Raw genomic sequence first — 12,185 nt, forward strand, 5'->3', positions numbered from 1 at the left:
TAGCAAGGTGCAGCACATGCTCAGTTATTACCAACCACATACAATGGCCACTACTACAATCCTCCCACTTCTCTTCAAAACCAACAAACGGCCCTTTGAGCATGCCCTCAAAGTAAAGTATCAGAGGGGTAGCCGTGTTAGTCTGAATCTGTAAAAAGCAACAGAGGGTTCTGTGGCACCTTTGAGACTAACAGAAGTACTGGGAGCATAAGCTTTCGTGGGTAAGAACCTCACTTCTTCAGATGCAAGACATCTGAAGAAGTGAGGTTCTTGCATCTGAAGAAGTGAGGTTCTTACCCACGAAAGCTTATGCTCCCAGTACTTCTGTTAGTCTCAAAGGTGCCACAGGACCCTCTGTCCCTCAAAGTAACCAAATCATGGCAATTTTTAGACCAGGGACAGGAGATATTTCAGAGCCCCAGGGTCCTGACGGAGTACACCCCCACCTGCAACTTCTTCTCTATTATAGGAGGGGGATCTTGCTTCCGCATTTCTACTTACTGCAGATACACTAGGTAGTGTATCACAAGGAGAGAGGTGGTCTCTTAGGTGAGAGATCTGAAGCTGTCAACATCTCTTTCTCAGTGGGGGAAAAAATGGAACACCTTAAATCTTGTTTAAAGTCAATCATAGTGTTATGGTGATTTTTCTCTTTTCTGTTTAAACCAAATGTAATGCTCATGAAATTAACATCTCTGGAGTTTGACTCCTTCTATGCTCCCACTAAAGACCTAGAAAGCAAGTGACAATTTCAGACTTCTCTGCTCTGCCCCGCCACAGTGCTTCAACCGTGACCTGGAAATATGTATTGAGAAGAGAAAGTTACCCATACTCTATATCTGTTCCATTTTTGGCTAATGGGACTGACAACAAGAATGCTACTAATGGGTGATAAGTATGATAGTGGTTATTGTGAAATACACATCTGCCCCTTAGGAATTGGACTGAAACTACAAATTCCTTTAGCATAACATCTGGTAACTTTTCAGTGGCCTAATGACCTAGAGCCTGATTCATCTCCTATTGCAGTGATCAGCAACCACCCATTGAATTCAATGAGAGCTAGATCAAACCCCTAGTGTGGATTCAGATACATGATCTAGAGATTAAAAGCTCCTACATCCTATACCTGCGCTATCCAGCTAATCCTTCCCTGAACTATCCAGTCCCTTCATGATAGTTTTTCTTACTTGACATTGTTATTTCATCTGAAAAGGCACTACACTGCTTATAACATTTGAGCTAGCTACATGCTTATGCTACGAATATTAGTAACTGAGAAATTATATTTAAAAATGTAAAAAGATCAATCTCAGCATTGTTCCTTCTATTTGTCAAACACACATGGAGACATGCAGCAATTCACAGTCAACAAGTGCAGTTACCTTTAACTTTGGTGAGTTTATCTCCTGTCGGTATGAAAGTTTGGAAAGGAGAGGAGGTGAATGGGGAACAGCAGACTGAGAAGATGTGGAGACAGACTGAGAGGGAGGTGCCTTGGCAGAGTGAAATGGAGGACTAGAAGGAAGATGAGAAGGAGAAGCAGAAGGCCCTTGTGTCCCAGAGGAAAGTGGGGCTGGCTTAAACATTTAAGAAAGACAACAAGTAATCATGCTGTACAACCATCAGTGAAGAACATAAAGTGCAGAGAGAGGAGTAATACACCACTAACAAGCAGAGACAGAGAGACCCCTAACTGCTGTACTCAGGCTGATGTTACATTCATCACAAGTCAGTAAATCTAATGTTCTGAGGAGAAATCATTCAGTCTTATCATATTCTACTTACTTTCTACTACTACCTTGTCTTTCGGCTCATTCATTTGAAAAACACAAATATGGGATGGGAGTAGTGTATCTCTTGTAATTTCATAACTGTATTCTTGGAGGCCCCCTAATATGTCTTAGGCTTGATTTTGCAAGTGCTCAGCAATGAAAGTCGAGGGTGCTTAGCACCTCACCCAAGAGCTCAGTATCTTGAAGGATTGGGCCCTACATGAAGGTCTGTTAAAACTTCAAATGAAACCTGCCTTTAAATACATTATTTATAAGGGGCACTGTTGAGTTAAATTACGTCCAAATTTTAAATGTTATCAAAAGAAACTTTTGCAAAACCTAATACTTTATGTTTTTCAGAAATTACAATTAAAGCAGTTGTTCTTAGTTAAACATTCCCTCAAATATCCCTCTTGTTGAAACAGAGAGAAATCATTCTCGGTTACATGGTACCCTTATTTTCTCCAGTTTTGCTTTCTCTGCTAGATAGCTGCCATCACAATCATTCTGACCTGAAAGGCAGAATCTGTGACTTTCTTCATTGGCTCACTAGTGCTACCCTTTGAATTATTTGACTGAGTGGAAGCTCTCAAACACTGCAGAAATAAGACCCTGAACAAGACACTGCCTATAAAACAGAGCTCAGACTGAATCAACTGATTTTCATTTTCCATGTCAAAAGAAATGCAAGGAAGTGATAAGAGGACACACTGACAAAATTGATTTTTTTAAAAAAAATCTTTCAATTTTAATAATGTAAGTGTTATTAATATCTTAAGTAAATGAATGTGTTTGTTAACAGCTATAATTTTTATACTGGCAGTGTCCCTTGAAATAACCACAGCATAGTTTGTTCTCAGGGTTACACTGTAATTTTTAAGCCATGAGAACAAGTTATGAGTGCTGCAAAGTGTTACAATCTATCAGGGATCACCTATTACCCATATATCTGTTTTATAGATTGGTTTGAACCAGTTTAATTGCTTGAACTGTCTGACTGTTGAAACAAATTTTATATATATATAAAAAAACAGCTACTAAAACTTTGCCTAGAAACATTAGAATTATATATATGGCTCGGAATTAATTAACACATGAGATATATATATATATATCTCATGTGTTAATTAATTCCGAGCCATCTTGTGGCATTTAGACATTGGCATGCATTGGGGCACTACAGAGTTGTGCTGGTCCAGGGGGAACTGTGGGAGGGATCATGCCTTAGAAAGCATGTGTTTCATGGCCAAACTTAATCTGGCCCCTAGTTATTAGTCACATTCTTGTGACATGAACAGACTATAATTAGTTAGATGGCCAAATGACACATCTGAGAGGTGAATTGCTGAGTCTCTGCAGGCGATTCCTCCTCACACTTTCAGGAGTGCGTGGATAGCCCTGCTTTTGGGAGCTCCCATTCTGTCAGATAATTCAAAGAATAGCACTAATGGGCTTGTGAAGAAAGCTGTGCATTCGGTCTTTCAGGTCAGAACTATTGTGATGGCAGCAGAGAAGGGAAGTCTGGAAAATAAGGGCACCATGTAACCTCGAATGGTATTTCTTTCAGTTTCAGCAAGAGAGAGATTTGAGATGGGAGTGCCATTTTCTCTATCATTAAGAATATCATATATAATTTATTTAATAGAATACAACCCTAATTATAATACTGTATGTATATGTATAGATACACAAAAATATATTAGAAAAGACTAGACTAATTATACTGGGAGTGAACTGTATGAATGTAGAAGCTAAATCTTAAGAAATTAAAATACCTCTTTATTGATACTTGATGAACTGTATCCTTTATAAGGTATTATAGGCTCGCTTTTAATTGCTATTGGAGATTTTATTCGGTCATGTTTCAGTGTCTCCTCTATATACAGTCTTGGCATTTGTTCTGTTACATCGGGTGCACATCTGTAGAAATGTGAATCTTGACATTTTGGCTGACCCTCTTGGATTATTGACAGGCGCTCCTCACAGATTTCCTCTTCCTGTTCATCAATTGCCGCTAGCATTCTGGGTAGGGAGCCACATTTAGAAGGCTCAGAGACAGCAAAAGCAGTGCTCATGGTTCCATGTGCTTTTGTAGTATCTGATAAGCTTCTGGTTTCTTTAACAGTTGGAGATCCAATAATCTCTTTCAGATCTTTGTATTTTCTTTCATTCATTTTGATACCATTTGTTATAGGCGTATGTGCTGTGTCCTGAAATTGGATTGTTGGAGGAAGTGATACAAAAGTACATGCAGGGAAGGGCTGAAGAAGAGATTCAGAAGACCTGAGAGAGGTCTTTGGTGATGTAAATGGAACAAAATTACCATCCTTAACTTGGCAAGTGATATTAGCAGGGGGCATTGGTATAGACTGGGATGCTGTTAATGCCAAAGAGTTGAGTTCCTCTAGATCACAATGAAAGCTGTCAGGAAAAGGTGGAGGAGTTGGGGCAGGCATGCTTGACGGTGGAAAACCAACAGTCAGTGACAACCATTCATTGGTGACAGCCTGGAGATTCCCTTTATTAGAATCTGACCAAGGAGAGGAATGATATCTGGGAGGTGGGGATGATGCTTTGGAAGCCAACTTTAGAAATAAGGAAAAGCATAGGAATTAAAAATAAACAAACAAACAAAACTGACATTGGACTAAGATATGAGTAGCTTAAGCAAAAAAAGTTATGTGCCATCTTCTGGATTATAGGATATCATTTCAGTGAGCACAAATGTCTGAAATCATTACTACATGAATCAGAATAGCTGAAAAGATATTTGAAAAGTGAAACTGTATCAGGTTCTGGCCTAGGGCTTAAATGTCAAACATCAAGACAGATCTGAATCACGGAGTATGAAGAGAGCCTAAATTTGATCTGCTAGGATTATGTTATTTACTGCTGTATGCTAGTGAGCCTATCTCAAGTTGTTATATAGTGCACTCAAGATGGCTGTGATTTCCCCAAACCATTATTTTCAGAATAGTCATACTGTTAAAAGCACCTTGCTCACTGGGTGCCATTAAACACTAATACAAACAGAACAAACCAAATAATCTCTAATTTTCCTAATGTTAAATGTTTGCTGTACCTTCTTGTGGTGATCTTAAAGAAACATCTTAAATACATTGCATACTTTTATTAAGGCATCAATAGCTACATAATGCATTTTTTATTTAAAATTTATGTAATTGTGAACAAATAAAATTACATTTTTAGTTATGGTACATACACTTAAATCTAACAGAATGTAGACAGTAAACAATCCTTTTTAAGATGGTGACAGCACAGTACAGAGCAATATATTTTGAGTAGCATTACATAATATTGATTGAAGTATCCTTCTGGTAAAAGAAAAGTCCTTTTGTAAGAATGATAGACTGGTGAGTCATACGTACACTGCGTCTGTAGATATCCATTGCTTCAGTAAATACTGAAAATGTATTTTTTGTTACTAATAATCCTCAAAATTAAACTGGCATGAAAAAAATATTTTAATTTCCTTGTTAGAATAATCTAAAACAATTCTAGACTGCACATCTCTTTAGTTATCTGGCTACTTTAGATTTTAAATACTACTGTAAGAAAAAAAATAAGGCTTTATTACTTATACAGAGTTTGAACGGGAGAGTCATAGACTGGGGAGAAGAGAGCAAATTACTTACCTCCTACTGAAGTTTTCTCAAGGTAGATGGCTTTATTTTTGAGAAGTTAGACAATTCTTTGGTATAGGATTTCCTGATATCAAGTCCTCTTGCAAAATGTAATAGTTTTGAGTTTCTTTGTTTTTGACAATGAACAGATCCCACATAATGCAAAGATTATTGAATTATCTCTCTCCCTCTCCCCCCCCCCCCCCCGCAACAACTGGAAGAGCCTCTAGAGGCAGAAAATGATATAATGGGTTACATGTTGAATAGGAGGAGGAAGAATAAGTAGAATCCTGAAGTGAAGCCACTGATCATGCTAAACCCTAGTACTCAGTTGGGAACGCTTAAGTTTACTAAAGCTTCTCCAGCTATTGTAAGAAAAGAAGACTTAAGACACTTTTTCCACACACGTAGCCTCTTCTGAATATATAGAAGAATTAATGGATGAGAAGTTGGCTTGAGAGATTTCAGTACAGTATTTTTTTTCCATTTGTGTCAGTGCAGCAACTGCTGCAGAAATTCCCTCTATCACATAAAAGACCCTTGAGTTTTTTCTTAGAAAACAGATACTCACTGACATGCACGTGTGTAGACATCTGTTTTAGACACTGTGGGCCTGATTCTTCACTTCGTTACAGTTTTATAGAGAGGTAACTGACAGAATATACCTGTGTCCACATCCTACACACTATTGTAATAATCGTTGTACAAAGTAAGGTATCATTTGAAAACTCACAATTTGCTCATCAATATTGTCCTGATAAAATATGTGTGGTAACATTGTATGTGAAGTTATAAAATTCTACTGCATGGTATTATTAACACACGTCCAAACAGAGGATGGCAAACACGTCTGTCTCAAACAAAGAAATGTGTGCTCTCCTTCATTTGCATTTAAGCAGTAAACAGAGTCATCAAGCAGGAATAGGGAGATAAAGGAAGCTCAAACAGGTGAGAAAAAAGCAGCAGGGAAATGTTCCATATAAACTTTTTGTCTCCTGGTACCCAGTTGGAAATGTTTTTCAAAAGGAGGACTAAAAATCTAAAAAGGAAGGGCAAACACCCCAAGGTACTTCACCTCTCTCTACTTGCCCATTGATTCTCTACACCTGACCAACCAAAGGAAGACTTAATTGGATTCTGGGAAAAGGGGTCCTGACCTAGAGGGTTTGGTCAGTAAGACTGCTGAAAGCATATGGTGAGAAACTTTGCTTGAATCTGATATAGTTTGTTAAGTTATGCACCAGTAGCATTTTGACTTTATTTTCTTGTAACCATTTCTGATTTTTGTGCCCCATTACTTGTACTCATTTAAATTCTCTCTCTCTGTAGTTAATAAACTTGTTTTATTGTTTTATCTAATCCAATGTGTTTAAATTGAAGTGCCTGGGAAATGGGGTGGCAAATTGTGTGCATATTATTTCTATTAAGGAAGTAATGGACTTTATATGAACTTGTATTATCCAATTGATGGCTGGGCAGTACAGGACATAAATTGCTAGGGGAAAATCTAAGACTGGGAGTCTGTTGGGGTAACCCTGCAGTATAACCAAGGCTAGTAAGAGCCAAGGGGTGGCTGGCTGCAGCACACACACAGATGTAGTTGGGAGTGACCTGCATGCTAGAGGCTGTTTGTGAGCAGTGCAGGCTAGAGGCTACAGCAGAAAAGTATTGTAAAAGGTAGCCTAGGTTAGAGGGCAGGGTGACACAGTGCTCATTAGTCTGAACTGTACCCTGCTATGTCACAGTAACTACATTGATATCACCATAAAACTGGTCTAACAGAGTGGAGAATAAGGCCCAGTGGTCCTTATTGTTATATCAGAAACATCAAGTGCCTCTTTCCTGAAACTTAGCCATTTTTAATTCTCCATATGCTCAGGTTTTTGTCAAACCTGTCCATTGCTAACTGTCTTGTCAAACTCCTATGAAGTCATTAGGGGAAAGAACATGTGGCATCTCTAGGTGCCCTCTCCCTTCCTGGTCAAGGAAAGATGCTTTATCGGAGCAGTCTCAGGGGAAGATCTTCAGCTGGTGCAAATTGCCATAGTTCACTGGCACTTATGGAGCTATGACATTTACATCAGCTGAGGATCTGCCCACTGCTATGTTTAGTTTTCTATCACAACAAAGATAGTTTGAACTATCCAGCAACTAATATGAAGAAATATAGATCAGGGACAGACATTCTGTTTTCTTCTTCAAGCTCCAAGAGATCGCGACCCTTTAATACATCCTCCAAACTCCTTCTGATTCCAATCTCTTCCCCAAGAGTTGGTCTTTTCAACTTCAAAGTGAGGAAAGATGTAAAATATTTAAATATCAAAGAATTATTGGGTGATTTTAACTTAAATGTGAGTCTCTCATGAATTTATGCTTTGAAACCACAGCCCAGCTCTAAATGGAATGATGAGAACCTTAGCAATGAGTTATGTGATAAAGAGTTGGAAGTAGGGGGATTTGAAGATGGCTAACTACTATAAAACTTAAATTGTTACCTCCTCCAACCCAAAACTTATTGGGTGGGAAAAAAATAGCAGCTGGCATCCCTGTTGACACATATTTGAAGACCAAGAACCATCTCCTGATCAAGAAAAACTCACATTTGATGCTATTAGTGTTTATCCATAGGCACAAAATTCAAAGGTCAGGCTTGTCCATCAGGGACACATTTTGGTAGCAGTTGGAAATCTTTAAGGAAAGTTGGGAAGCTTCTCCTATTCTAACATTGTAACTTATTACTAATATACGAATAACTGTCAAAATATAGATGAAAAGGAGCAAGGTAATATATTACTGACATCATGAAACAAAAATACACCAATAACTGAACAAAGAGAGCTTACAAACTACACACACAAAAAGAACATACTCTAAAGAGACAAACAAGTAAGGAAAATGAACATTTGAAGGGTTTTTTCCCTCCTTGATGTTCAAAAGTTTTAGACTGATAACTCTCATTAACAGTAATTGAAGCCATGTACAAAAATCTTCATGCTTCTATTGCCATTAAAGAGACTGTGTGCAAATCTTTGTGAGAAGGTAGTAATATTTCAGCAACTGAGTAATTGATCAAAGTCTGCTCATCATCAAAAAAGAACAGAACTTTCAATGGAAACCAACTTTTCTCCCATCAGCCAACATAATTTGTGATGGTTGCATAGATTGGGATGGAAGGGGGGTTCAAACACTTCTGAAAGGTTTGAGAGTGTTCATGACTAGGTGTAAGAAGCTGTAAAGAAGCTTAGTTTAAGGTTATAGCTATAAAGATCTGAACCTGAACTGTATTGCAACGTGATGACATTTGCATTGTTATAGCTTAACACAAGTGCTATCATGTTACAAAATCACCCCAAAGAGCCTGCACTATGACAAAAGTCCATCTCTGGAGGGTGGGTGGCAAAAAGGTCATTGGCTGACTCCTTCTCCTTGCACCCAAGGATGGACAGGGAGAGCACAGGGCTATTTTTGGCCAGCTATGTCCTCATGCAAACAGCCCTCTCATGGGTTCTCTTTTAGGGGACTAGAAGATCTTCTGGGCGGTGTCATTAAAAAAGATGTTCAGATTGCAACATAACAGTCCAATGAACATAACCCACAATGCTCAAATCTGTTCCAAGTTGCCAAACATGTTTTGTTCTGGTGGGATTGATTTGCTGCCCAAACTCTGCCTGGCCATTCTCTAGATAATGTAGTGGTTAATGATTAGACTTGTGGAGTTTGGGATCGATCCATGAAGGATATTTAAAACATGTCCTAGGTTTTACACTTTGAATTTTATAGACTTAGTGTAAACCAGCAAGAGGCTTAAATGCCATAGTGTATGCTAAAAAATGTAAAAAATTAAGTTGTACAATGAAAATTTGGCAATGCAACTCTATCTTCAGAAAAAGACTGAGTATTAAATATGATTTCTGTGGTGGGATGCATGATTTTTTTAAAAAATGTATATTAAACTGTTTATTTGTTATTTTACCAAAGATGTACAAGATTGTATTAACACACTCTAGGCATGATGGAAAAACAAATCGTCCTTACCTTAGTTGAACTTAAATGGTGTATTCTATCACTAGAATAGCTTTGGGGTATTGGAGGATCAGGGTAGTCACCAGCACCTTTTGATGCATTCTTTTTGATGACTTCTACATAGGAAACAGGGAAGATGCCTTGTCTGTTGGTTCCTGGTATTTTACCTTCATACCAGTTTTGATCAACTCGCTTAAGAAGAATTACTCTGTCTCCCTGTAATGCATTATCAAAATTAATTATCAGTGGACAAGTGATAAAAATATAAACTATTCAGAAAATAAAGTTATCTCAACATATCACAATATTTTTTCATGGGGGTCCTTTGTGGCCCTGGTCAGAGCCTTCAGAATCTCCCCCACTTTCCCATTAACTTCACATAATGCTATCGTTCCAGCAAGAGAGGGCCTGTGTTGGTCTATGAATGCCATTCCTATACCAGATACTAAACAACAATTGAGGTGCACTTTGCTCTGGTCAGTGGGCGTCTGAGTTCTGAATTCAAGCTCAGAACTTAGATGCCTACATGGCAGTACACTATTGTTCCATTAGACCACTGACCTGGCCCCTTCCTGCAGTCAGTAATAGTGACTGTTGTATTAATTTAAATGTTTTGCTTGTCACATTGTTTGGTTTTGTATTTTTCTTGAAAATCCAGTAAAGATTAAGAAAAAGGCCATACTAAAGTACTTTTCTCCTTATTAAAATTTTATGGACTCCTGTTTGTTTTATATAACATACATTTTATCATGTCTCCTGCAGGACAACTTTTTTTCAATGCCCACCCTTCCATCTCAAAGTCCTCTTAGTTTTATGTGATTTTGTTTCTGTTGTTGATTTGTGAGTACCATAAAAGCATCTCTAGTTGAACAAACAAGAACAAACAAGTGCCAGCCACTCTTTCATCAAAACCAGGCTATGAAGATAGCAACTCCTGTGAATATAAAATCCAGGAGTTATAAACATGAATGTTTACAATGTTTATAACCAGAAGTTCACATTATAATGCTCATGTTTAATATTCACCTTAAGAAAATTAATCCTTCACTTCAGTCTTCCTGATTTTAGGGCATACTAAACATAGTATGGGCCTGATTCAGCAAGACTGAAGTAAATGGAAAGACTCCCAGCACCTTCAATGGGTGCTGGATCAGTCCCTGAATCACCATCCATAAGATCATGTTCTGGGCTCAGTCATGTCAGATGAAAAATAGATCAGTGTATTCCTTCCTACCAGACCATCTGGCATCGGCCTTTTTTCACCAGGAAAGTGTGAATGAGCCAGAATTACCCTATGGATACAAATTTTTCTACTTGTTACCAGTAAAAAATCTTATTTTGTTTTAATAGTCCTAATGGCAAATGTTTTCAAGCCTGCATACCTAATGTTAAGCATCTGGAATACATGTGGGGATTGGTCCTGCTTTGAGCAGGGGGTTGGACTAGATGACCTCCTGAGGTCCCTTCCAACCCTGATATTCTATGATTCTATGATAAACAACTGATTTTCAGAGATACTGAGCACTCTTCAGCTTCCAGTCACTTCATTGTGGGTTATGAATATCAATATCACTTATTTTGGATGCTAATCATGGCTTATGGTACCGAAATTTAGGAACCAAAGTTTGAAATTTTACATTTGCTTTACTAATCAGTGTAGTAGGTTTTACATGGAAGATGTTTTCATGTCCATATTTTTGTAATCTTTGTTCTGTGTATGAATAATGCCCTTTCATCACCAGATCATCTGGGGATTAAACATCTTATGATAAAGATGTATCACTTGGTGAAATACATTAATATTTAATATCTTGCTATGCCTAATTTGGAATTATTCAATAAATATGGTTTGATTTGTAGATTTATGTTTAAGAATACTATTTTAAATTGCCATATGTTGTTGAAACAGCAAGAATTAGTATTACAATTAGAAAGAAAATATTGGCGTTCAATCCAAGAAGAAATATTTCTTTAATTAGAAACTTGCACCAAATATCTTACAGCCAGGATAGTAGATTCCAAACAGCACAAGTCTGTATTATAATAAAACCTCTTAAAATAATACCCAAGTGTGTGATAATAATATGAGATTCAAACTTGGAATTATGGAATAGTATTTATTTAATATATTGCTGTGACATTCAGATTCCGGACAACCCAAAGGGAGACCAAGGTGTCTGAACCCCAAAGAATAAGCAACTGAACTGGTTGCATACAATGTTATAGTGTATAATTATATGTCAAGTAAAATCTTTTATGAAAGCATGTAATGTTCTGAACTTGATGGTCATTATGAGATATGTATACAGGTTATGTATATGTAGAACATTGTAACTATAGCTAGGATGCACTTCACAATGTGTGTGTGTGTGTGTGTGTGTGTGTGTGTGTGTGTGTGGCAGGGAGGGGCACCTCTCAGGCTAATTGTTTACATGAAACTAGCTCCAAGCATCTAGCATTGTACAACCCAGGGAAAGACAATGGTAGTCTATTTAAATTAATGGGAAGACATTGAAATTGAGAGAGAAAAAAAACAGCCTTGGAAAAGTCAGGCCTTGTCAACACTGCACTACACTACAGGTTGACTTAAAGCCATTGCAGTAATTACTGTCAAGTATCAGGGGGTAGCCGTATTAGTCTGTATCTACAAAAACAACAAGGAGTCTGGTGGCACCTTAAAGACTAACAGATTTATTTGGGCATAAGCTTTCGTGGGTAAAAACCTCACTTCTTCAGATGCAGA

The 12,185-nt window shown here is 37.7% G+C and overlaps 2 protein-coding genes and 1 long non-coding RNA gene across 52 annotated transcripts in view; 1 reads left to right on the forward strand and 2 right to left on the reverse strand.

The window, feature by feature from the left end:
• The window catches only part of SORBS2 (sorbin and SH3 domain containing 2), a 291,973-nt gene that overhangs the window by 14,855 nt on the left and 264,933 nt on the right, over positions 1 to 12,185 (reverse strand). For all 50 annotated transcript variants that reach the window (XM_065597974.1, XM_065597968.1, XM_065597957.1 and 47 more), the window contains one exon: positions 9,455 to 9,658. In XM_065597974.1, the coding sequence (XP_065454046.1) occupies positions 9,455 to 9,658 (204 nt within the window). The remainder of the gene's footprint in view (positions 1 to 9,454; positions 9,659 to 12,185) is intronic.
• On the reverse strand, positions 302 to 9,448 carry LOC135983965 (uncharacterized). The gene is made up of 2 exons (XM_065597975.1): positions 3,551 to 9,448; positions 302 to 1,580 (listed from the first exon to the last, which is right to left on the reverse strand). The coding sequence occupies exons 1-2, from the start codon at positions 4,229 to 4,231 to the stop codon at positions 1,335 to 1,337; spliced, it is 927 nt and encodes a 308-aa protein (XP_065454047.1). The 5' UTR covers positions 4,232 to 9,448; the 3' UTR covers positions 302 to 1,334.
• The window catches only part of LOC135983966 (uncharacterized), a 59,373-nt gene continuing 50,262 nt past the window's right edge, over positions 3,075 to 12,185 (forward strand). The window contains exon 1 of the long non-coding RNA XR_010601851.1: positions 3,075 to 3,260. This is a non-coding gene — a long non-coding RNA (uncharacterized LOC135983966). The remainder of the gene's footprint in view (positions 3,261 to 12,185) is intronic.

The sequence above is a fragment of the Chrysemys picta genome, chromosome 5 (genome assembly GCF_011386835.1).
Source record: "Chrysemys picta bellii isolate R12L10 chromosome 5, ASM1138683v2, whole genome shotgun sequence".
Classification (NCBI taxonomy): domain Eukaryota; kingdom Metazoa; phylum Chordata; order Testudines; family Emydidae; genus Chrysemys; species Chrysemys picta.